Source organism: Bos indicus, chromosome 15 (assembly GCF_029378745.1).
Source record: "Bos indicus isolate NIAB-ARS_2022 breed Sahiwal x Tharparkar chromosome 15, NIAB-ARS_B.indTharparkar_mat_pri_1.0, whole genome shotgun sequence".
In the NCBI taxonomy this organism is placed as follows: Eukaryota; Metazoa; Chordata; class Mammalia; order Artiodactyla; family Bovidae; genus Bos; species Bos indicus.
The window spans coordinates 6,998,685-7,023,764 of NC_091774.1; the positions used below are offsets into that span (position 1 = coordinate 6,998,685).

Consider the following 25,080-nt stretch of genomic DNA (forward strand, 5'->3'; position numbering starts at 1 on the left):
CTTTAAGTCGAATATATTTGCAGTAACAATGAAGATTTTTCTTAGCTGAATTCAGGCAGGGAAAGAAAGCAGCAATGCATTTAAATCAAACACAGATAGGGACCAAGAAATTCAGGTTCCATGTCGCTCCAGTTTTCCACGTGAGTTCATGCCTAAGTTAATCTACAACAAATAAGGCAGTTTTTAAAAACAAAATATGAGAGTCAAATTTTACAGGACAGGTACAATTAGTTGTCAATTAGAATTCATGGTTTTAAACATAAATGATGACTTGTAATCAAAAAGCCCGTATTCTAACTTACTAAATGGTTCAGAAACAACCTAATCGGATAGCACCTCAATTCAGATTACATTATTCACCAACAATTAGCCTTTACATTTTAACAGTATAAACTGTTTTCCTGTGACATTATGCTTTACCCTGAGTTTTTTAGGCCTCAGGTGAAATTCAACTATCCTGAACAATACTTTTAAAAAAATTCCATCCAAGTATGGTAGGCTGAAAAACATGGCCATAATATTTTGCAGTTCCTCCCAGGAACAAAGAGTCTACTTTTCAAACCTTTCAATCTGAGCTGACAGAATGCAGTAACAAGTGACATTATGGAACAGCCTCAGAAGGCTTTGCAGCGTCTGTCTTTATCCCCCAGAAGGCTCCCACCAACACGGAAGGAGACCTCTGTGCCCCACCTGGCAGCCACCTACAAGCCAGGAGAACAAGCCTCAAGATGCTAAGACTCCAGAGCTGTGAGAAATGCTAGGTGGTAGTTCAGGCCTCCCAATCCACGTTGCTTTTGTCGTTGCTGTTATGGTAGCCCAGTTTGGTAAATCAACCAGTAAGAGCAAATAACCTCCATGTGGCTTACTACAAAACAGCTGGAAGTCTTCATGACCTAATGTGCTGCTATCGGCCATACGCATGTCTTAATTACCAGCATTCCTGAAACTCCTAACTTCCTTCCAAAACCATGTTAATGAGTTTTGTGTAAAAAGAATTTTGACTGCTCTGTGTCCCACAAAAGTTTTGTTAATAAATTTAAATCTGATTGTTTTAATTGTTACTGGGTGTTTTAACAGTAACTTATAACGGTGATAGGCAGAATATTAGATTTGTTTTACAATTTATTTTAATAGAGTTGATTAATAAATATGCACTCAAATGTTTATTTGGTGTTCGTAATGTAAAATGGTCTCTAAACTACCTGATTTTGCTTGTCTATCACTCTAAAGTTTAAAGAATTCTTTAAATCTCTGAAAGAAAACAGTTCTGTTATTAGCAGCTTTCCTACCAACTTTAAAACGTAAAGATTGTAACTTTTTACAGCATATTTTATTAGTAATTCAATTTGTCCAACAATAATATCAATGAATGAAAGGGCTTACATTCATTTTGTAAAATTCTAATAAAGTTTACTTGGTAAATAAACATCAAGCTAACCTTAAAACAGTACCAGAAAGTTGAAAACAATCTCTTTTAACTAGCATTTCCTACAAATAATAGTGTTAAAAAGTAGCCAAAAAAAAACAAAAAAACGTAAATAGCCTGTAACACTAAGACTTAAAAAAACACATATAGGATACAAATGCATTTGACAATATTCATGTAATGGATGGTCTGTAATAGATAGTCTTCACTTGTAAAACTGTTTTTTTTCCCCCAAGCAGTGAATAAAACCATGCTACTTAGTGGTTTTTCAAGTGTTTTGCTATAAGAATTGTTTTTTTTTTAATGCCCAAGGTCAGAGTGCAGATGTAACCACAATTAATAGCTTCCTTTTGATGAAGGGAGGAATCTCTTAAGATGCAAATACAATTCAGGATGGGCAGGGCAAGCTCTTTGGCTGTTACCAGAAAATCTCTCTGCAGTTGTCTTCTCGTCTCCCCACTTCCTATGCCTCCACATTCAATGAATTGAAAACACTAATTGTACAAGCTTCCCTGGTGGCTCAGATGGTAAAGAATCCGCCTGCAATGTGGAAGCCCTGGGTTCGATCCCTGGGTTGGGAAGATTCCCTGGAGGAGGAAATGGCAACCCATTCCAGTATTCTTGCCTGGGGAATCCCAGACAGAGGAGCCTGGTGGGCTGCAGACCACGGGGTTTCAAAGAGTTGCATGGGACTGAGCAGAGCAGAGCAGAGCCCGACTGTATAACTTGAACACTGTCTCTTCAAAGTCGCACTGCCATCACCTCATTCATTTTCCCCTGAATTCTCCTAGTACTCTACTCACCGTATGTAATGCTTTAACAACATAATTTCATTTCTTATTCATTTAACTCTAAAGCAGTCATATATTCCCTGTCCATGGAACCCTAGATTATTCATTTATAGTCCCAAATAAGTGTCTTTAATAGTTCTAGCTATTAAGAGTTTAAGAATAATCTCAAATTTATAAACTTTAGAATACACAAGTAAGTACTCTTAGCATCTTTTTAGCATGGAACAAATAACAATAACTAAGTAGGGGCTACAGGCATTAATCAGGGTGACTATCAACCAATGGACTGAAAAAAATCAGCAGTCTAAGGGACACCAGGGGATTCTCTGGTGGTTCAGTGGTAAAGAATCTACCTGCCAATGCAGGAGATGAGGGTTCGATCCCTGGTGGGGAAGACCCACTGGAGAAGGAAATGGTAACCCACTCCAGGATTCTTGCTGGGAGAATCCCATGGACAGAGGAGCCTGGTGGGCTACAGTCCATGGGGTAGCAAAAGAGCTAGACATGACAGCGACTAAATAACAACAAAGGGACGTCATCCACCGATAAACACATCAAGAGCTGCACACACAGTGCCGAACAAAGGTCTATCTTCATTGAGTCCATGATGACCTAGCCTCCACAGCTTCTCCACTGAGATAATTAGCAACGAAAAGGCAAACCTGCAATAAATGTGTCCTGAGGCCTGTCTGGTCTATCAAGACTGATATATCATTAATTTTGCCCCAACTCCACAGAGGGGATCCCAGCGAACCCTTAAAACAATGCCTTCTACATAAAACCAAGAGGTAAGGGCCTATGAAATGAAGAGACCACTAAGCACATACAGTGAATCCAAATAAGGCAATTAAGAATAGGAGAGTGAAAGAAATCACAGACATATCCATGCAAGTGATCCAACACACACCATTCAAAACCAAGTGGGTCTTTTTTATGAAAAATCACCCTGTATTTGAGGGAGAAGTGGGAGCTGTGCAAATCCCTATCTGGAGTGACAGGCACTAACTGAAAAACCGAAGAACAGTCAGGGATATGGGGGACGGTTATCTTCAAGCACAGAGGACAATGATACTAACTTTATCTATCACTGTGCAGAAACAGCGATTACTGCGTGACCCGTAAGAAGAGATCTGTACCAGTCCTAACAGGAAAGTCTGCATACCCCTACAACTGGGAGGGGTCAACAGTGATCTATTACATCAGCTGGCGACCATCCAGACTACACAATTTCGGAAATATAACCTGTATCAGTCTGAACATGTGTAGAGGAAAAACAGAAACATCTGTATCCTGGCCAACTCTTCCCCAGAGTTATTTTTTTTGTTTTTAAAATGAAAAAAAAAAAGTTATCCAGGAAAGCTTGGTAAGTTTTAACTGCGACTCTATCACTGGTAACGATTAGTTCCAGGCATTCTCAGAAAGCTGATTTAGCTCATTTCTAACATTAGTACTTAGTCATTTTAACACACCACCTTACATATTTAACTAAGATGTATTGATTCTGTTCCATTCCTCTACGCCATTCAATATTTTAATACCTTTTACCACCCCAAAGTATGCACCTTTTCAGTATCATTTAGCACTCTTCTCTAATGCTAGAGTGTTCTGGTCTGGTTTTGCGTTGGTCACGTAAGATTTTATGCAGTTTTTAAAAAGTTTGCTTCTTCTTTTTATTAAGAATTTCCAACTTTTTAAACTACTCAAGGAAGAGACTGCTGAAAAAGTGGATCTGAAGAAATTCAACTTGCTACCAACAAAGGGTCCTAACACATCTCTGTTACTGCCTAAGGTGAATCCATTTTAACCTAAACCCAGTTTTCATAAAATTCTAATTTTTTACACATCCATGGCTTTTTTATATGTAAACAATACTCTCTTAATATCACTGTATGACATCTACAATGGCCTGTCGAAGGCAGCACAGGTCACTTTTCTGAGCCATCAAGAGAGCACTTGTTAGAGAGCAACCAGCTAAACTGAGGCGGGGTCACGCTGCGTGCTTCTGGGGACTAGCCCACGCAAGGACACTAGTAACTGTTTAATGACTTTAGACATGCATACGCGTTTTCTTTAACATCTATGTTGATAAAAACTAGGTGAAAGGAAAAGAATGAAAGAAAATATATGTGCTGATTTCCTAAGGCTATTTTACTTTTAAGCCCTACTTTTTAAAGCAGTGGATACTAGACAGAAAACTTGAAAATGACATGAAAAACAGGATCAGCTCCATTATTATATGTACAGATAGGAATTAAGTCTCCGGGCTCCATGCCCCTTCACACTTTTCAGGATCCAAATCCTCTGAACAAACTGATGATACACTGCCGAAAGCCAACCTCCCTGTTATCAGAGCAAACGGTTCCCTCCTTTAGCGAAATCTAATACGATGACTGAAAGCAGCAAAATCGACGCTGAAAGAGACCAAGGACACTGAATTAATCACTTGCCTGGTAAAAGCACTTATTTAAGTACTGATTTAAGAGTTATCCTGTAATATTTAAGTCAAATCATATGAATTTGTCAGTGGTTACTGTTTGGAGCTTAGAAAACTGTCAACTTTATATAGTCAAGTTAATAACTGCAAAATTGAAATCACAAAAATTAAGCCTATATTCAACTTTTTAAAACCTACTGCACACACTCCCTTCCCTGGCCTAGGCAGAAAATGCGAAATTTATGTTCCAGAGAAGCGGACTTGGAGGGTCTGGATTCACGTACCTGGCACAGCCAAGAGCAAGGATGAAGCCCCACACTTTCAGCCCCAAACACTAGCTGCCAGTCTTAACACACATTCCATGGCCAGAGCTCTAGCGACGGGGCTGGCAGATTTTATCTGGAGAAACTGGCCACTACAAGAGAGCTACTGACATTTAAGGCTTCCCACAACTTCAGGGCCTGGTTGGTGCCTATTACATCACTCTCCAGTGAAGCCCACTTAAGACACCGAAAGCAGAAGAAAATTTAAGAAGAAACACCCACTGTAGTACCCTTAAAGAGCTATGACATTACTACATCCATGAAATAAGAACAGTATGCTATTAAAAAATAACAAAGGAACAATGAGCTCAGAAAAGAGTCCCTAGAAATTAAGCATGATAAATATCTTTCTGGAAAAACAAAAAAACAATTGAAAGTTAAGAGTTGAAAGAATCTCCCAGAAAGCGTAACAAAAGGCTAAGAAAAGGAAAAACAGGAAGGAAAGATAAGAGAATTCAAGAGCTATTCTGACTGGCAGGAATTCCAAAAACAGAGAAGACATGAAAAAGACTGGAAGAAATTATCCAGGAAATAATAAAAGACCCCAGGAGCAAAGTACAGGGAAATTACACTGCAAAATTTTGAAGGGCACCATTCACACTGAGGACTGAGTTTCCAAACAACATGATTTTTACAATGAATTTTTAAAAGTGCATACCAAAGCATACTATGAACTTTAAGATGTCCCCCACCAACCAAAAGTAAAGGGGGGGGAAAAAACCTAAAATCACCGCAGAAAGCAAATAGGGTTTAACTGTTCAATAAGAAGATAGCATAAAATGGAGTATTACTTTCTAAACTCTAATGGAAAATAGCTTGAGTTCTACAACCAAACTGCCCTCAGATGCCAACAGATAAAGATACTTTTAGACATCAGATCAGATCAGATCAGTCACTCAGTCGTGTCTGACTCTTTGCGACCCCATGAATCGCAGCATGCCAGGCCTCCCTGTCCATCACCAACTCCCGGAGTTCACTCAGACTCGTGTCCATCGAGTCAGCAATGCCATCCAGCCATCTCATCCTCTGTCGTCCCCTTCTCCTCCTGACCCCAACCCTCCCAGCATCAGAGTCTTTTCCAATGAGTCAACTCTTCACATGAGGTGGCCAAAGTACTGGAGTTTCAGCTTTAGCATCATTCCTTCCAAAGAAATCCCAGGGCTGATCTCCTTCAGAATGGACTGGTTGGATCTCCTTGCAGTCCAAGGGACTCTCAAGAGTCTTCTCCAACACCACTGTTCAAAAGCATCAATTCTTCAGTGCTCAGCCTTCTCCACAGTCCAACTCTCACATCCATACATGACCACAGGAAAAACCATAGCCTTGACTAGACGAACCTTTGTTGGTAAAGTAATGTCTCTGCTTTTGAACATGCTATCTAGGTTGGTCATAACTTTCCTTCCAAGAAGTAAGCGTCTTTTACTTTCATGGCTGCAGTCACCATCTGTAGTGATTTTGGAGCCCAGAAAAATAAAGTCTGACACTGTTTCCACTGTTTCCCCATCTATTTCCCATGAAGTGATGGGACCGGATGCCATGATCTTCCTTTTCTGAATGTTGAGCTTTAAGCCAACTTTTTCACTCTCCACTTTCACTTTCATCAAGAGGCTTTTGAGTTCCTCTTCACTTTCTGCCATAAGGGTGGTGTCATCTGTATATCTGAGGTTATTGATATTTCTCCCGGCAATCTTGATTCCAGCTTGTGTTTCTTCCAGTCCAGTGTTTCTCATGATGTACTCTGCATAAAAGTCAAATAAACAGGATGACAATATATAGCCTTGACGTACTCCTTTTCCTATTTGGAACCAGTCTGTTGTTCCATGTCCAGTTCTAACTGCTGCTTCCTGACCTGCATACAGATTTCTCAAGAGGCAGATCAGGTGGTCTGGTATTCCCATCTCTTTCAGAATTTTCCACAGTTTATTGTGATCCACACAGTCAAAGCCTTTGGCATAGTCAAGAAAGCAGAAATAGATGTTTTTCTGGAACTCTCTTGCTTTTTCCATGATTCAGCGGATGTTGGCAATTTGATCTCTGGTTCCTCTGCCTTTTCTAAAACGAGCTTGAACATCAGGAAGTTCACGGTTCACATATTGCTGAAGCCTGGCTTGGAGAATTTTGAGCATTACTTTACTAGCATGTGAGATGAGTGCAATTGTGCGGTAGTCTGATCATTCTTTGGCATTGCCTTTCTTTGGGATTGGAATGAAAACTGACCTTTTCCAGTCCTGTGGCCACTGCTGAGTTTTCCAAATTTGCTGGCATATTGAGTGCAGCACTTTCACAGCGTCATCTTTCAGGATTTGGAATAGCTCAACTGGAATTCCATCACCTCCACTAGCTTTGTTCATAGTGATGCTTTCTATGATTATACAGTGGAAGTGAGAAATAGATTTAAGGCCTAGATCTGATAGATAGAGTGCCTGATGAACTATGGAATGAGGTTCGTGACACTGTACAGGAGACAGGGATCAAGACCATTCCCATAGAAAAGAAATGCAAAAAAGCAAAATGGCTGTCTGGGGAGGCCTTACAAATAGCTGTGAAAAGAAGAGAAGCGAAAAGCAAAGGAGAAAAGGAAAGATATAAACATCTGAATGCAGAGTTCCAAAGAATAGCAAGAAGAGATAAGAAAGCCTTCTTCAGTGATCAATGCAAAGAAATAGAGGAAAACAACAGAATGGGAAAGACATCAGAGATACCAAAGGAACATTTCATGCAAAGATGAGCTCCATAAAGGACAAAAATGCTACAGACCTAACAGAAGCAGAAGATATTAAGAAGAGATGGCAAGAATACACAGAAGAACGGTACAAAAAAAAAAAGATCTTCGTGACCCAGATAATCACGATGGTGTGATCACTTTTAGACATAAAAGATCTCAAGTTAGCTACCTACAACCTTTTTCTCAGCAAATGCCTGAGAAAGTTCATCTCTAAGAGTGAGTAAATCAAGAAAGAGAAAAATAGCAAACAGGGTATCAAACCAGGAAGAGTGATACAGGGACTTGCCAGGCTGAGAGTGAAGCAAAGTCCTAGTAAGATGACTCTGAAGCAAGCTGAAAGCAACCCATCTAGCGCAGGGCAGGAAGACAAAAGGTTCAGGGATGTCCCCAAGGGGCCAAAAGAGCAACAGGAATACAAATGAGAAAAATGAGACACTTAACAATTCCAAGAGAATATCCAAGTTGTTCAGAAAATCACATTACATTATACAACTCAGCTGTACGCAAACCCTAGAGTCTTAACAATACTAGTAAGAATACTAGCAAAATAGTTTTAGCAATTATAGTGGCAAGGTAAAGGAAAGGGGAATTTTAGAGGGCGCAGAAAAAATTGTAAATGGTAGTATAGCATATTTTATAAATACATAATTTTTTAAAAGGGGGAAAATCTCAGAAGAACTGGAAGTGTTTGCCTCTGGAGAATGTAAGTCAGAGATAAAGAAAAGTTCTGTTAAAACTGCTCTTTTCTTTATGACCCTTATAGCAGCAAGGGATTTTCTCAATCTATGTATATGTTACTCCCCTAAAATTAAATTTCAAAATATATATTTACAGATGATGCTATATAAACATGAACGAATCTTCAATCTTCTTTCTCTGGCAGAAATCTAGTGCTTCCTAACATTATTCTTTCCTGAATTTTCCAATTCTCTCTAATGAACTTTCATAATTTAAAAAATACTTTCATTAAAAGTCCACAAAATCGATACATGGGAGAAGAAGCAAAGGAAGGAAGGACAGTTTTATAAATATAAAACAAAGGAACCCCACATTCATGATTCTACAGAAAACAAAAACAAAAACAAAAAAATCCACTTCTTACCCCTACCTCCTAGATGACAGGATTTACTAAGTTCTTTCCTCAAACCTTACTTCATACTATAGTCACCTCAGGATATGTGAGAAGTTAAAATTTCAGGCAACTTTATAAATACACAATCAACTGTGTGAAGGCTCAAAGTAGCACTCTCAAGAAAGACACTTTCACTCTAAAGCCCAGATCAACTAGTCTACAGCAAGTCTTCATGCATGTATCAAAAAGCTCATTCTCTAAACATATTTATTGGTTAAACAAAGACCTTACTTTAAGTCTCCTCACTTTAGGTTAAGTAAGAAATTGCCAGAGCAGAGAAGGAGCTTCTAACAAACTGTACCCTCACCACCCTCAAAACAAAATTTAGTTGAAAAATTTGCTAAGTCTATTGAGTAACACTATCCTGTGCAGAGAAAAAGCCCACTAAAGTGAAAATAAGTAGGTAATAGTACTAACCACAAACAAAACACTGAAAATATTTGGTAGAAGGAAATAGTAATATTTTAAATAGACAGCTCTATTCATTTTGCTAATTTCCAACACTATTCAGAGAAACATCATCTTATCACTTGATGTGTTAAAGACTGTGATTCTTTTCATGCTAAGCGCCAAATAAGGATTAAACTACCGACCACTTCTTCTTGTCAAAAATATTAAAGGGAAGGGGGAAGAAAAAGACCATTGTGATTTATACCAAACTTCTTTTGTTTGCTTTCAGAAGGGGTCAAGCCCTGCGCAAATAGAAGTGCTTCCACGGGGGCAGTACTGTTCCCAGGAAACTTTGTGCTACAGTACTTGAGCATCCAGAACCATGAAGTAATTCTTCTTCATAAAAACAGAAATGTCCTTTTCATGGCTTGAAGTTCTGATTAATCCGCGAATCAGAAGCCCTTTTTGTAAAACCTGCATCACTTAGTAACCATAGTTATAGAATCACACAGCTCTTTAAGACTTTCTTTTATATGTGCTACTCAACTATTATTAAACTTTCAAGTCATAATTAATGGCTAAATTATACTATCACTTAAGGTAGCAAATTAAGTTTGAATAATCTTAACCCTTAACAACGGATTTTTAAAACAACTTCACTTTGATTTGCCCTAAGTCCAAACTTCACAAATATTTTGACAAATAGATTACATTTAAAGCTTACATCTTCCCAAAAATCTGAAGGTAAAATGAAAGTCAGAGTCATACTAGCATTACTATCTTAAGATGCTATTTTTCCAACTACAATGTAAAACATACTTTTCTATATTACTAACGAGGACTGATCTCAGGGTTTCAAAAAGTTTTTAAAGTTTCAACTATTTGACTATCACCCAGGCTTTTTTCTACAGTTAACATGAAGCTTCGGGGGAGAAATACTCTTAACGTTACTTTTTAAAGAAAATTTGCCTACCATCTTGCAGCTAACTGAGTTTGCTGCAATTAAACTTCTAGTTTAATAAAGATCAAGTACCTGTCTTAGTTCACACTGACAATACTCATTATTTTTAGGAAAGTAAGTTCTATGTTCTATTTATTGTCACACTCACCATCTTCCAACTGTTTTTCCCTACCACCATGTTCAACACTTTCGCCGGCGTTTTCCTGCCTAAATCTGTGGCACGGCAGGCCATTCTTCCCGGGGTGCCCACCCACTGAGCAGAAGGAAGCATTTTTCCTGAGAGCTGAGGGTGTGCTTTCATCTCTCTCCACTCAGTCTCAATCAGCGAGACAGGCGGGTAGGTTGGCCATCCCCGCAGACAGGGAAGTAACTCTGTGGGGATTTTTAAAACTAAAGTACAATTGACTTACAATATTATATTAGGGAATATTTTGTGACTGCAATTTCAACTGTTTGTGGGCTCCCCCCCACCCCCACCCACCCCCGGCTTTTCTGGGTTTTGTTTTTTTGCAGCTTAATCAACAGTTAAGGGCAATATCACAGGCTTTTCATTTTTAAAGGGAAATCATTTGGGTTACATTTGATATAGCAAGAAACCAAAGGAGCAGATTAGCCTGTCAATAAAACTGTTCCTTTTAAAAACACCTAATATTTATTACAGTAGCAATACACAATATATGTGTTCATACTCTTCTAAGTGTTTGGGACAAGATGCAAGATCAAATTATTATAACAAGAAACAATTTAATTGATAATCTGTCTCCTTAACTGATGCATGTTTGAAGTAGCTTTACTTAGGGTTAGAGGAACATTCATTTCGAAAACAAGGTAAGGGTCAAAAAAAAAGACTCCAATCACTTACAACAATTAATAACACCTAGAAGGCAACTTCATTTAATGTTGGAATACGGGCTAATTTCTATGCTGTGGAATGTCAAAAATCTCTGAAAAGATACCTTTTAAAACTGTGAATCAAGATACTCAATATACTTGTTAATAAAATCACAGCCACAAGAAACCTTGAATCTTCAAGGTTTAAAAACAGAGTCCCATTATTTAGAAAATGATAAGAAAACAGAAATGAAACAAAATGACCTCTTAAAAATTAGAAGATTATTAAAACAATGAAAATCTACACATTTTTAAAATCACTGGATGAGACTTCTTATATCAAATTATAAGTTCTTATATGCTACATTTTACATAAGAAGTTCTTTGTATGTCATAACAGTTACAGAGCATTAGAGTCAATAAAACAAACTGGAGAAGTAAGAACACTCTTGTAACCAGAGATATAGAATTCTAATTCAGGAAGTTATTCAGCAGCTTATAAAGAAATAGGAAGTTGTTGACCAACTACTTGAAGAACTATTTCCTGTAGGAAAACTGTAAGACAGATGAAGAAAGCAGTAATTCTCAAAGCAATAAAAGAATTCTCTTAAAGCTCAATACACAATTTTGAAGGAATTAGTTTTAAACAGTAAACTCAGTAGAACAAATATTATACCTAGTACGCAGACTAAACTTAAAATACTTCATTATCATACCAGAACCTGAGTATGTGTCACTGATAAACAGCTAGGACCATACTTCCACCTTATCACTTGCCAACCTAAGGCATCAGTCTTCTCCAGAAAATCTCACTGATGGAGGCAGGGCTTTAAAAGTCCCAACAGCTGCCTGCCTGTAATCCTTCCCTAGTTATGCTGCCTTGAAACAACAGGATGGGCCAACTAACTTCAAAGTCATTTATCTAATGTCACAAGACAATAATCAGTTGCTTCCAAAGTAAATGTTTCTAAGTTTTAAATTATATCATCTTGCAAATTTAGACCATTTATGGTCAGATTTCTCCATGCCAAGTGTGTATTTCAACATATTATATACTTTGTAACTTAAAATTAGGGCCAACAAGTATCTTAAAAAATGTATAGTAAGGTGCAGCTTTCACTGTTGAAATGAGTGTGAAGTCTCTAATTTAAATCTTCATTCTACATCTAGCCAGCAATAAGAATCTTCTTTAGACACAAGAGGAAAGTGCTGCTCATTGCAAAGAGAGCTTGACTTTAAAATATCAAACCCAGAATAAAAATGAACTTCGACAAATAACAACCCTGCTCCAAAAACTTCATTTATTACCTTCAACTCTAAGTCAAGGCAGATACTCATCTCATTTCCTGTGCAACACACAAAAATAAGTTGTTTAGGACAACTCACATGCCCCACGACATCATGGAAATAGCTACCAACTGGATGTGAGCTAATCTTTCTATAACTCTTCTCCAACTACACACTGCTCATAAAGCAGATCCTTTAGAAGATACTAAATTTCTAAGTCCACATCCAACTTCCACAGCCAGTGCTGAGGGGCCCTCTCCGTAATTCCTGATGCGTACCAACTAACCCATGATTTTGCTGACTTTTACTGACCGAGATCAATCATAAGGGGACACCTTTTTATTTCTGAAGGTTTGATGTGAGCCAAATATTCCACAGAGTCAAAAATTTTCACGATTCTTATCACATAATAAACCTAATTTTACTTCCAGTGAGAATCTCTCAAAAATCTTGAAAAACAATCATGCTAATCTATCTTCTTTCCAGTTTTTCTTTTCCATGGAAACCACTACCCATATGGCATAATTTTCAGATCATTTTGTCCTGGTTTACCTTCGCCAGAGGCTCACTTGAGTGGGGTGTTTGGGGTGGGGGGTGTACGTGTTTCCTTTGTTAATCCACCTCTGAGAGAGACACTTTCTCAAAGAAAGCAGCACTGGAAACTTTAAAAAATAAAATACAGAACATTTCAGGTCAAAACAAAAAGATTATTAAATGTACATACATAAAAATGTAGGCAGATGTCACCTCGAAGCAATTATTACAAGATACAAAAGACGAAAAGGGGAGCATAAATGTTGCTCTTTAATCACAGACTTGCAGCTATAACATCAACCAAAGAAGAGAGGCAAGCCGGCTATTAAACTGTTTAAAAATCTCCCCAGGTCAGCATGCGACCCAGCAGGGAGAGCTTCAGAAAAGTACAGCCTTTCTTTTTCCTAACAACCTGGTTTGTTTCCACTCCTTTTCCCTTCAAGACACATCCCTCACAGCGAGCAACTCTTTCAATCATTTACTGTGGATGTCTGCTTCAGAACAAATGATCTTGCTCATGCAGATGAGTTTGCCAGACTTGTGTGTACCTTCCAGTCTCAGGCTCTTTATTGTTCTGGTTGAAACCTGACCCTCTGAAATGGATACCGGGACACCAGAAAACGATTTAAAAAAGAAAAAAGTTGCAGGAAAGGGGGGAAAAAAACTGCAGAAACTTTTCAAGATCAGACTTTTCCCTCTGCTTTTCTCCTAAATAAGCTTGTCACAAAACTGTATCTTACACTGAAAGTTAACAACCTGCCCTGAAAGGCAATATAAAATATTAAGATATACAACAAAACAGTATTATTATTATTGTATTATCTGATCTAATGAATAAATGTTACATTTGCCTTGGGAGTAAACTGTCAAAGACAGATGTCAATCAAAACTTGGATTGTTTTAATTTTATTATCTCAACATGATTGAACAGAACTTAGCAACTTTTTGAAAATATCAATTTCAGTCTATAATTACTTATAGGAAACATTCTGTACTTATGCCAAAGAAGCCAAATAAAAATATTAAAGTCTTATCTATAATTTCAAAGTGAGAGGAAACAAAATTCTACTTTGATCTTTTCAGCTTCAATGAAAATTTGCCACATTTGTTAAACACACAAAAAATAAGGCTGAGAAAAACAAATAACCCAATAGCCTTGTTTTTGTTTACCCTGAGAAGAGGGATTCTATTTTGAAGACCTGCTGGCTCAAAAGAAGTTTGCTACTGAACTGCTGCATATCAAATATGAAAATGCATATTTCTCTTTGCTTTTTGAGGGAGAAAATGATAATACACGTCAAACTGCAGCTAAAGGGTCCGTCATCTCACACCTAAAATACTGTAAAATCAGACTTCCAGGGAAGTCGTACTTATTTTTATAGTTCTTTTCTACCAGTAAAATGTTTAAAAAGGTAAGTTGTGCCCTACATACTTCATAAAACTATGCCAGCCTCCTAATTCTCTCAATTTCAAATTCTTCATGGGATCCTTTCAGTTTAGAGCTAGGCTAATTAACAGGTTTGGCACAAACTCAAAATGAGAACATCCTAACTGCCACAAAAAAAAGTTTAGTAAGAGGCTATGAGCCAGGAATCCATAAAGCTTTCAAAATATTACCCAAAGAAGGTATTTAGGTCGTACCATCCTGGAAAAAAAAATAATTATGGAAGAGATCACTGAGCTTGACATAAATATTAAGGAAAATATAAAAATAAATCGTATCTTGGTGCCAGAAAATATTCCCCCACCCTTTTTCCACTTACTTTAAGAAGTACCTCTGACCAGAAGATGTCTTCGCCATCTCCCAGCCGGCTGGCAGAGGCACATCGTCAGGGATCTCAAAGGAAGACTGTCGAAGGTGCTGAGCAGCCGGCGCGGCTGCCGGGCCGGAGACCACTCCCGTGGGGGTCAGCGTCCCCGGAGACACGGCTCCCAGCTGCAGGGACGCGGGGGACGAGTGAGCCCGCACGTGCTGCGGAGTCAGCGCCCCGGCGGTGCCTGCATCGGTACTGGCCTATCGGGAAGGTGAAAACAAAGACTTCTTAAAATACGTTCTCAAAGAGAGTCCTTGCAAACTTCTCCAACTGATATTTGGTCGCCATGAAATTCTAAATACCAAAGGTAAATTTCAACATTTAACACAGAGGAACACAGGTTGCAGATGGATACTTTTAAAAGCCGAGGTAAACGCCAAGGCAGTGTAGGTGTTTTTCCCAACTTCTAAACTGTTTTAGGTATAAACAAAACCCAAAGAATCAAATGACTATGGACTCCCCACCTTTTTTCAAAACTAAGTTTTACGTAATTGTTTTCAAGCCCTAAACACAAGACAGGTGTCATTTTTTTCTCACCATGGACAAATGTCATCAATACAGCAACCATCAAAATTTATACAACTTTTAAGAACTGCAAAAGATCCAGAAACATCCAAAGATTCTTTAAAAGCCACCTAATGAATGAAATATAAACCCAGCCATATGTTTGTACCTAGATGATAAAGATGTCAACAATGTAACTACAACGGTAACTTAAGAATTTACATACTTACATATTTACAACTGTGTAGCAGCACAAAAACTCCTGAACTCAGACCCTAAAGATACGGGTTTCAGTCCAACCTGGCTAGTGTGACACATTGGACAATATCTTACTCTCTGAGCCTCAAGTTTTCTCATTTGTAATAGCTTTTTTTTCCCCCCCACGATGGAAAAATGAGGCAATAAATGAACTTATATTCAAATATTCAATAATTTGTGAAAAACAGTATTTACAACCCACATTCATACTATTCATAAGCAAATATAGTTATTTAAATTCCTTAATTAGAGTTAGGGTTTGATTATCAAAAAGTTAAAATTCCCCAGATTCATAAAACCAAGGAAGAGAGACTGGAAGCAATCAGCAAGGGCACCTATGCCTTGATGTTAAATCATATATATTCTGAGTTTCCAATCAGAATAAATTGGAATTTAGGACTCATTAGCAGAAATAAAAGTCAAACTTACAGATGCACACTTGGTCAACAAACGCATTAAAACAAATAAAACTGTAGTAAATTGTGAATATTATGAATCCATAAACTGCTGATACAAACTTTCATGCAATCATTTACTAGAAAAATAGGTACAATTTTCAATGGCAATTCTTTTCGGCTTATAGATGCCACAAAATGGGGAATTCAATATCCTATGGGTATTATGCTTTCGAAACATATAAACCAGCAGCATAGCTGTGCAGACGGTGGGGTGCAATGCCAACACACATTTTTACCCACGAGTCCGGAAACTCATTTCCAGGGGTAAGAGAAAGCAGCACACCTAAGTCTACTTCTTACAAACTGAAATATTTAGGGCAAGCAGCTAAATTGTTTTTCCTTCCTCTCCCTTAACCCAGGTTTTTGTCAGCAGGTTAAGTGAGTTTCTCTGAGTTCCCAAAACCCCTTGGTCTGAGGGAGGAGAACTTATCACAGGCCTGCAAATAGGAGGGGCGATGGGAGTGGGGGCGATAAGTGTTCTTTCCGCTCAAGTTACAGTCGAGTGGACTAACTTCATCGCAGTTATTTGGAAAACCAATTAACTTTTGGGCAAATTTCCTATGCTGAAGTTTAGCCTGAAGCAAGTTCTTTTTTAAAAAGTAAAGAGAGAAAGAAAAATCTCCCCTAAACAAATCTTCTGGGACCGATCGGAATGTTAACACTTTCATGATATAAGTTGCACTTCAACGCTGGATCACGTTGACAAAATAATCGAACGCTGTGTATGTGGGACAGCCATGTTCATATCCTCAGTAAGAATTAAAGAGCAATGGCGAGCCTCGAATTAGTCATCGCTTCCCAAACATTAACTTCTAATCACAGCTGAACTAGGCAGGACTCGGCCTGTGAGTCAACCTGCGGAGCGTTATCAAAGGGTTGTGTTAAACCCCAGGCGCGGTGCAACCCAGCCCAGGGCCCGCGCGCCGTGCAGATGTGGCCCATTTAAAAGCATTTCAGCGGACTGTAAATAATCGTCCGCCGTGGGGAAGCCAGCACGTGAGCCCACTGCGTTTCGGGGAGAGTGAGCCTGCGCGAGTTGCAGAGCGCAAGGGGGAAGGGCCGGGGTGAGAGCGCCCAACTCCATAAACAACTTCCAGGAAAGTCTGGATCCTGTGCTCTGCGAGAGCCGGGGCCGCGAGGAGGAGAAGTGCTCCCGGGAGGGGGAGGGGGACAAAGAGCCCGGGACCGCCCGGGCCGGTTCGAGCCCCGGCCCTGCTCCACGCTGGCCAACGAGGGCACGACTCCGTGCCTCCCGGGGAGACTAGGGGGCCCGGGGAACCCCGGAGGAGATGGGGCCCGGGGCGCGACTCCGCCCGCGGAAGCCAGGGCCGCCCCCGCTCGCGGCCCGGCGGCGGGAGCGGAGGTGCGGGGAGCGCGCGCATTGTGCGAGCCCCCCGCGGCCCGGCCGCCTCGCCCGCCCCTGCCTTCCCCCCCACTCCGCCGGGAGCCCGCGGGGGAGCAACGAAGGGAGCAGGCGAAGAGGGCCCCCGGGGGCTGCAGCCGCCGAGACGGACTCCCGGGGGCGGGGGGGTACAAATCTCGGCCTCGGACTCCAGAGGAGCGCGGCGCCCCGACCGGCCCGCCCCTGCGCGCGCCCATCCCCGCCCCGCCGGCGCCCCCGGAGCCCACACCCCCCGAGCGCCCCCGCCGGAGCCCCCAGAGCCCCCGAGCCGGGGGCCCGCCCGGCGGGGAAACGGGAAGACGGGCGGCGCGGTTACCTGTCGGGAGTGGGATTTGGGCTCGGGCGGCTTGAAGAAGGAGTCGGGCAGCTTCCGGAGCCTCATGGGCACGGTCTGCGGCACGTTGGCCGTCTTGGGGTTCATGACGGCGTTGAAGAGCGCCTCCAGGTCGGTCTCCGAGTCCCCCCGGACGTGCACGATCTGGTGGCCGGCGGGGGGAGCCTGCGGCGCCGCCGGGGGCCCCGGGGGCGCGGGCTGCCCGGGCGCGGACGGCGGGCCCTGGCCCTGGGGGGCCTGCGCGGGCGGCGGCCCCTGGCCCTGGGGGGCTGGCTGCGGCGGGGGCGGCCCGGGATCCATGGCTCCTGCCTCGCCCGGCGGGCGCGGGCTCCGCCCGGACGGCCCGGCTCGACGGGCCGCGGCGGGAGAAGCGGCGGGCGCGGCGCTGGCCTCGCGCTCAGGGCCGGGGGCTGCGCCGCGGCCCCGCAGCCCCCGCCCCGCGCCCGGCTCCGCGGGCCTGCGGCGCGTCGGGAGGGGCGCCGGAGACCGGGGCCCGCGGCGCCCGCGCTCGCTCCCTCGGCCCGAGCTGCGGCCGCACGGCCCGCGCCGCTCCCCTCCCCCTCGCCCGGTTTCCTCTCCTTGTTCCTTCCTTCCTCCCTTTCTCTCCCCCGGCGGCGGCCGCTCCCGACTGAGACGCAAACTCGCCTCGGACGCCAAAACTAAAGTTGGGAGACGCGCCCGCCCGAGCGGCCGCGGCCCCGCCTCCTCGCGGCGCTTCCTTCCTCTGCGCGCCCGCCCGCGCCAGATGCTCAGGGAAACTTTCCCCGGCGAGGGCGCCGCATTCCTGCGGACTCCGGCCGCCGCCGCCCCGCCCGCCCGCGTGCCCGCCCGCCCGGCCTCCGCGGGGCCTCGCGGAGCCGCGGCCGCGGCCGGGAGCGTGCTTGGCGCCCCGCGCCCGGGGAGCCGCCGGCCAGACGACGCGCGCGGGGCGGGTCCAGGTCGGAGCCCTGGCTCCGCTGGGAGCGCGGCCGCCCTGGTCGCAGGGGGTCCGCCCGCCCGCCCGGCCTGGCCGCCTCCCCCTCGCCCTCGGGAGCGGCTGCGAGGCGCCCCTCGCCCCTCGCTGCCGGACAGCTAAGGCAGAAAGGAGTCGGGCGGGGACGGCGGAGTCCACCGACGCCCGCCCCGCGTCAGCCCGACCGCACCGACGGGAGTGCTCATGTGGGCTCACGGCGAGGGTGGACCTAAAATGGTACCCGTAACACACATTGACTTAATAAGGATCCATTTTTTTTAAAAACATGAACTTGATACTTTTCACTTCTTAAACATGCAAAACCCACTTGAAAGACATAAACCAGTTTTGGGATTTGAAGCTTAAAGACTAAATCTGGGACTCAGTTTCATTTACTAAGTAACCAAAAAATTGCCTTTGTTTAAAGTGAAAACATTTTTTTAGTACTCAGATTTGCAACATAGTCGTGAAAACTTGAACGGGGAAGAAGTCCACGCTTAACTTCAAGTATTGCTCTGTGTACCTGTCTTATCCTTGACGGGATGGGAGCCTACTTTCTTTGTTACCCCTGTGCCTGGGACCTTAACTTTCACTTTGTGATAGTTGACCGAATAAGAAGTAAATGGGTGAGGAACTCACACCACGCACCTGGCTCTCTTTGTGGCGGTGTCATACATGGAAGGAGTCCTCTTGAAATCACTCAAAAGCCATGAAAATGTGTTGGGGTTTTTTGTTTGACCGTGCTGCTTGCGAACTTGTGCCTCCAGCAGTGGAAGCAGGGAGTCCACTGGAGTGCCAGGGAATTCTCCAAAATTTGTTTCTTGTTTCATACAGTCTGATTTTTTAAAAAGCTGCTTTACTGAGATATCCCATTCCATAAAATGTGTCCATTCAAGCAATCCAGTATTTTTCGTGTATTCACGGGGTTATGCAACATCACTCTGATTTTAAATCCACTAGTTAATTATAAAGAAAAACTAGCTTCCTGTTTTAATGTTTGTGTCTGCAATGCTAGTGAAACAATGTGTAAATAGGATTAAACAAGAAAAGGTCCCCTGAGCAAAAAACAAAAACAAACACCTCTTCCTCCAGCCAGACCAGTTGGTTCAGTTCAGTCGCTCAGTCGTGTCCAACTCTTAGACCCCGTGGACTGCAGCATGCCAGGCTTCCCTGTCCTTCACCAACTCCCGAAGTTTACTCAAACTCAAGTCCGTTGAGTCGGTGATACCATCCAATCATCTCATCCTCTGTTGTCCCCTTCTCTTCCTGCCTTCAGTCTTCCCCAGCATCAGGGTTTTTTCCAATGAGTCAGTTCTTCGCATCAGATGGCCAAAGTATTGGAGTTTCAGCTTCAATATCAGTCCTTCCAATGAATATTCAGGCCGGATTTCCTTTAGGATTGACTGGTTGGATCTCCTTGCTGTCCAAGGGACTCTCAAGAGTCTTCTCCAACACCACAGTTCAGAGGGAGCTGTATCACTTGGTGTGAAAGGGTGGGCCAGGGAAAGAGGCCTCAGCCCCTCAAGATTTTAAGGCAAGTTTCTAATCAACTGCTCTGGATTCCACTTTCATGTGAAGAATGAGATCTGCCTTCATGATGCCCATGCCTGCTTTTCTATTTATCTCCACTCCATCCCCAAATGAAGCCTCCCAGGGGATGTTAATGGTAAAGAACCCACCTGCAATGCAGGAGGCATAATAGACATGGGTTCAATTTCTGGGTCGGGAAGATCTCCTGGAGGAAGGCGTGATAAACCACTCCACCATTCTTGCCTGGAGAATCCACGAACAGAGGAGCTTGGAGGCTACAATCCATAGAGTCAAAAAGAGTCAGACACAACTGAGTGACTTGTAATGCACATCCCCAAATGTCAAGTGCGTTTAACCACAAATTTATAAGTTCTGGAGTTACAGATATTTGAATTCAGATCCCAGATCCACCATTTACTCTCTCTGTGACATTGGACAAGTGACTTATTTCCTAGTCTTTAATTTCTTTAATGTTGGGGTCAGGTAACGACACCTACTGCATATGTTGAGACAAGGAGTCAATGGACATACAGTAAGTATTAATACTTAGCCCAGCTTTTGGCATGGGGTGAGATCTGCATAAATGTCAGCTCTCACCGTCCTGTGTTCACAGACTACTTCTCCTGGCCTCTCCTTTGCCACAGTGCTCCTCGGGGACACTGCCGGCAGCCCCTTCCTCTCACATCTGATAATCAATCCACACCAACGAAGCCTTTGCACACAAACTATGCATTAAGTTTTTCAACTAAAAAAACAAAAGAAAAAATCCTTTTTAAGAACGAAAGTGATTGAAAACCTGGGATTGTAATGCAAGTTGTCCCTTCACTAGAGTATTTATTACTATGAACACTGTAATTAAAGGGCTTAGGGTACAGCCGAGGTTGCTTTGTTCAGTATTGTTTCACCTGCCGTTCAGTTGAGAACAAAATTACTTTGATAAGTGGATTTAAAGGCTCTCTGGAGTGATGTTATGTTCTGTAAGCACCTCAGTAACATCAACCAAGATTTTGTAATTGACTATTCCTCATCTATAAATTTCAGTCACAGGTCAGCAAGGGATAAAGATAACATGAATTCAATCCTTTGTCCCCTCTGTTCCTCTCCAGCTCCACTTTTAGAGCAATAATTAACCCAAGGCTCTTTGAGACAGGGAGTTGCCTTCTTCATACACAGACCCACGGTATCCCGGATCACTTTCCACATCCATGTAGATCACTCTCTGAGAACACTAGTCTTGCAATGACTTGCCCTCTCAGCTACAGGGGACCGTCTTCTCCACTTCATTTAGCGATCTGCACCTATGTCCACACCCCACCATCATCCAGAAATACTCTAACTGTGAAATCAAGCTATATTATACTATTCCCTTAATGATTCATACCTCATTTAAACTATTAACCTCTGTCTTTTCTACCAACCGATCACTCCTGTTTTCACTTCTTTCCCAATTCAGTTTAGAAATTGTAACTCATTGCTTCAGCCTCTGTTATCATCTGTGTCCTCAAGTTTATTGTATTTCAATAAGCTGGATCTATTAAACTGGATTAATCCAGTCATCTGTCTTTTCTATTCTAATACCTGAGGCTGATAGGGGGCCTGGGCCCCACATTCATTAACAGCCTCAAATGAAACTTGTGACAGTTACAGCAGTCAGAATGGCCATCATCAAAAATTCTATGAACAGTAAATGCTGGAGAGGGTGTGGAGAAAAGAGAACCCTCTTGCACAGTTTGGTGAGATGTAAATTGATACAGCCACTCTGGAAGACAGTATGGAGATTCCTTAAAAAAAACTAGGACTAATACCACCATTTCACCCAGCAATCCCACTACTAGGCATAAACTCTGAGGAAATGTAAACATGTGACAGTTTTCCAAATGAAGTTATCCTGTCATCCCACAGATATCCCTATGCAAGTACAAGAAAGCATTCACTGGAAACTTAAACTTTGTCCTTTTATTAAATGACACCATCTGTAATGCATTATGAATTAATATTTTAAGTAAAGTCTGTAATTATGGAATGAATAGCACAATTTTATTGTGTAGTAATGATTGTCAGTTATTAATTTGTGAAGTATAAGGATTTGAAACATTCTCTGATTTTGTAACTCTTGGCATTTCAGCATGCTCAAATACACAGAGGGGCTTGAAAAGAGGAAGCATCCAGCCCTCTCCCACTCAGCCTCCTCCAGAAAGCCTGGCTGACACCCTGGTTCTTGGGAACAGCTGGAGGTAATCTCACAGGCAGGTGGATTGGTTCTCCTCCACATTTATAGTCCCTAACCATGTTTCCAGAGAAGGCAATGGCACCCCACTCCAGTACTCTTGCCTGGAAAATCCCATGGACGGAGGAGCCTGGTAGGCTGCAGTCCGTGGGGTCGCTAAGAGTCGGGCATGACAGAGTGACTTCACTTTCACTTTTCACTTTCCTGCATTGGAGAAGGAAATGGCAATCCACTTCAGTGTTCTTGCCTGGAGAATCCCAGGGACAGTGGAGCCTGGTGGGCTGCCATCTATGGGGTTGCCCAGAGTCGGACATGACAGAAGCGACTTAGCAGCAGCAGCAGCACCAACCATGTTTCCTGGTGTCCACAGTCAGCTTCTCACTCATATGATATTCTAAACTTTGCCACTCTCCTCCTCGTGTTTATTTATCATCCTCCCCTGCCTTTCAGAAAATCACATCACCTCCTGCTGCTCAGGGAACAGAAGACCACCATACACAAAAGACCTAGAAGTCTTCCCCTGAACCTCAGATATGCAGATGACAACACCCTTATGGCAGAAAGCAAAGAGGAACTAAAGAGCCTCTTGATGAAAGTGAAAGAGGGGAATGAAAAAGCTGGCTTAAAACTCAACATTCAGAAAACTAAGATCATGGCATCCAGTCTCATCGCTTCATGAGAAATAGATGGGAAAACAATGGAAACAGTGACAAACTGTTTTCTTGGGCTCCAAAATCACTGCAGTTGGTGATTGCAGCCATGAAATTAAAAGACTCTTGCTCCTTGGAAGAAAAGCTATGACCAACCTAGACAGTATATTAAAAAGCAGAGACATTACTTTGCCAACAAAGTCCGTCTAGTCTAAGCTGTGGTTTTTCCTGTAGTCACGTATGCATGTGAAAGTAGGGCCATAAAGAAAGCTGAGCGCCGAAGAATTGATGCTTTTCAACTGTGGAGAAGACTCTTGAGAGTCCCTTGGACAGCAAGGAGATCCAACCAGTCCATCCTGAAGGAGATCAGTCCTGAATATTCATTGGAAGGACTGATGCTGAAGCTGAAACTCCAATACTTTGGCCACCTGATGCAAGGAACTGACTCACTGGAAAAGACCCTGATGCTGGGGAAGACTGAAGGCAAGAAGGAGAAGGGGATGACAGAGGATGAGATGGTTGGATGGCATTACGGACTTGATGGACATGAATTTGAGTAAGCTCTGGGAGTTGATGATGGACAGGGAAGCCTAGTGTGCTGCAGTCCATGGTGTCACAAAGAGTTGGGCATGACAGAGCAACTGAACTGAACTGAACCTTCAGAAACATGTATACAACTGTACAAGCCCTTCTCTCCACAGGTACATTTTTGGGACAAGCAGTCTACATGCCTGTTCTTCACTTCCTCACCTTTTGATCATTTACCCTTTGACTCAACCCATCTGAAACTGGACTCTTTACCCCTACCGTCGTCCACCTTATACCACACACACACCCTCCCAAGCCACATCCTTCTGATTCACCGTCTCAGTTAATGGCATCAGGATCCACCCACTTGTTCAAACCAGAAAACTGAGTGTCCTCTTAATCACCTCCCTGTCACCATCCAACCAGTTAATACATGTGGTGATTTTCTTTCACATCTTGGAAAGTCTACTGCCCAACTCCAGGTCTATTTCCACTTCGACCACTTCCCATCACTTTCTGCAGAGCTTCTCAGATCGTGTCCCTGCTTCTAGTTTTGCATGGTTGCATCAGACATCTATTCTGACTCCACTCACTCCATCAGAGTGACTTTTCTAATGTGCAGGTCTGATCATGGTGTGATATCATTCGAGACAAATTCAGCTCCCTTGGCATAGTATGCAAGGTCCTTTGCTTCTCTCCTCCACTGAACTCTTAAGACTCACTTATATAAGTTCTGTTTTCCAGGCTTACTGAACCACTTATGGTTCCTTGAATAAGCCATTTGCGCTCTCAGCTTTGGCCTCTGCAGGTGCTACTCTTGCCCTTTGGAACCTTTACTCCCTTTTCACCTGGTTTCCCTTGGTACTTGAATTGCAAAGCTTCTCAGTGGGAAGTCCTCCTGGGCTCTGCCCTTCTCACTGGCCTCCACCCCACAGCAGCTGAGAGGCTGCTCCTCTGGGCTCTCACAGAAGCCACCCAGCACTTCCATCATGGCTTTTTTCATAGTCATAATGTTTGTATGTTTCTGTGTCCCCAACACTACTCTGGGAGCTTCTACAACAATATCTCCCATCTTTTATTCTTATGCCAGTAAATGCTTAACAATAGACACTCAATAAAAAGAAAAGAAGGAAGGGAGAGAGGTAGGGAGGGATCCCAGAGCTCCAGAGTAAAGATTTGGGTTTGCTGCCATGACTCTGATTGTGAAAATTCAGTCTCCACAGAACAGACAGATGTTTCTATGTCATATACCTCCAGGACTTACATTTAATAAATGCTAGTGAATTTGCCTGACTTTTCAAATGTTCTTGATGGAATAAAAGGAACAGTTAACATTATGCCAGACACTGTGCTAAGTCATTTAATCCTTATAACAACTCCTTAAAATTAAAAATTCAAATTAAAAGAAACCTATTATAGATGAGGAAATAGAGGCAGAGACAAGCTTGCCAAAGTTGTACTGCTAGTAGTGGTAGAGCTGAGTTTGAATCTGCAGTTTTAAGTCCAGAATTCAAACTTCCCATAAGGCACATTACATTTAATTTCAGATAATTCAAAAGGGTTATTGACAAATTTATACATATAGAAAG

At 42.6% G+C, this 25,080-nt stretch overlaps 1 protein-coding gene and 1 long non-coding RNA gene across 13 annotated transcripts in view; one reads left to right on the forward strand and one right to left on the reverse strand.

The window, feature by feature from the left end:
- YAP1 (Yes1 associated transcriptional regulator) overlaps positions 1 to 18,335 on the reverse strand; it is a 135,536-nt gene extending 117,201 nt beyond the window's left edge. For 2 of the 12 annotated variants that reach the window (XM_070803318.1, XM_070803308.1), the window contains exons 1-2: positions 17,587 to 18,332; positions 14,598 to 14,848 (exon numbers count right to left, since the gene is read on the reverse strand). In XM_070803318.1, the coding sequence (XP_070659419.1) occupies positions 14,598 to 14,848; positions 17,587 to 17,904 (569 nt within the window). In that variant the 5' untranslated portion in view covers positions 17,905 to 18,332. Of the gene's footprint in view, positions 1 to 14,597; positions 14,849 to 17,586 lie in introns of all 12 variants that reach the window. The other 10 variants (XM_070803320.1, XM_070803312.1, XM_070803314.1 and 7 more) reach the window with 7 other exon arrangements.
- Positions 18,336 to 18,660: 325 nt separating this feature from the next.
- LOC139187271 (uncharacterized) lies at positions 18,661 to 24,828 on the forward strand. The gene is made up of 2 exons (XR_011570809.1): positions 18,661 to 22,320; positions 22,764 to 24,828. It is a non-coding gene; the product is annotated as an uncharacterized lncRNA (long non-coding RNA).
- The last annotated feature ends 252 nt before the right edge of the window (positions 24,829 to 25,080 follow it).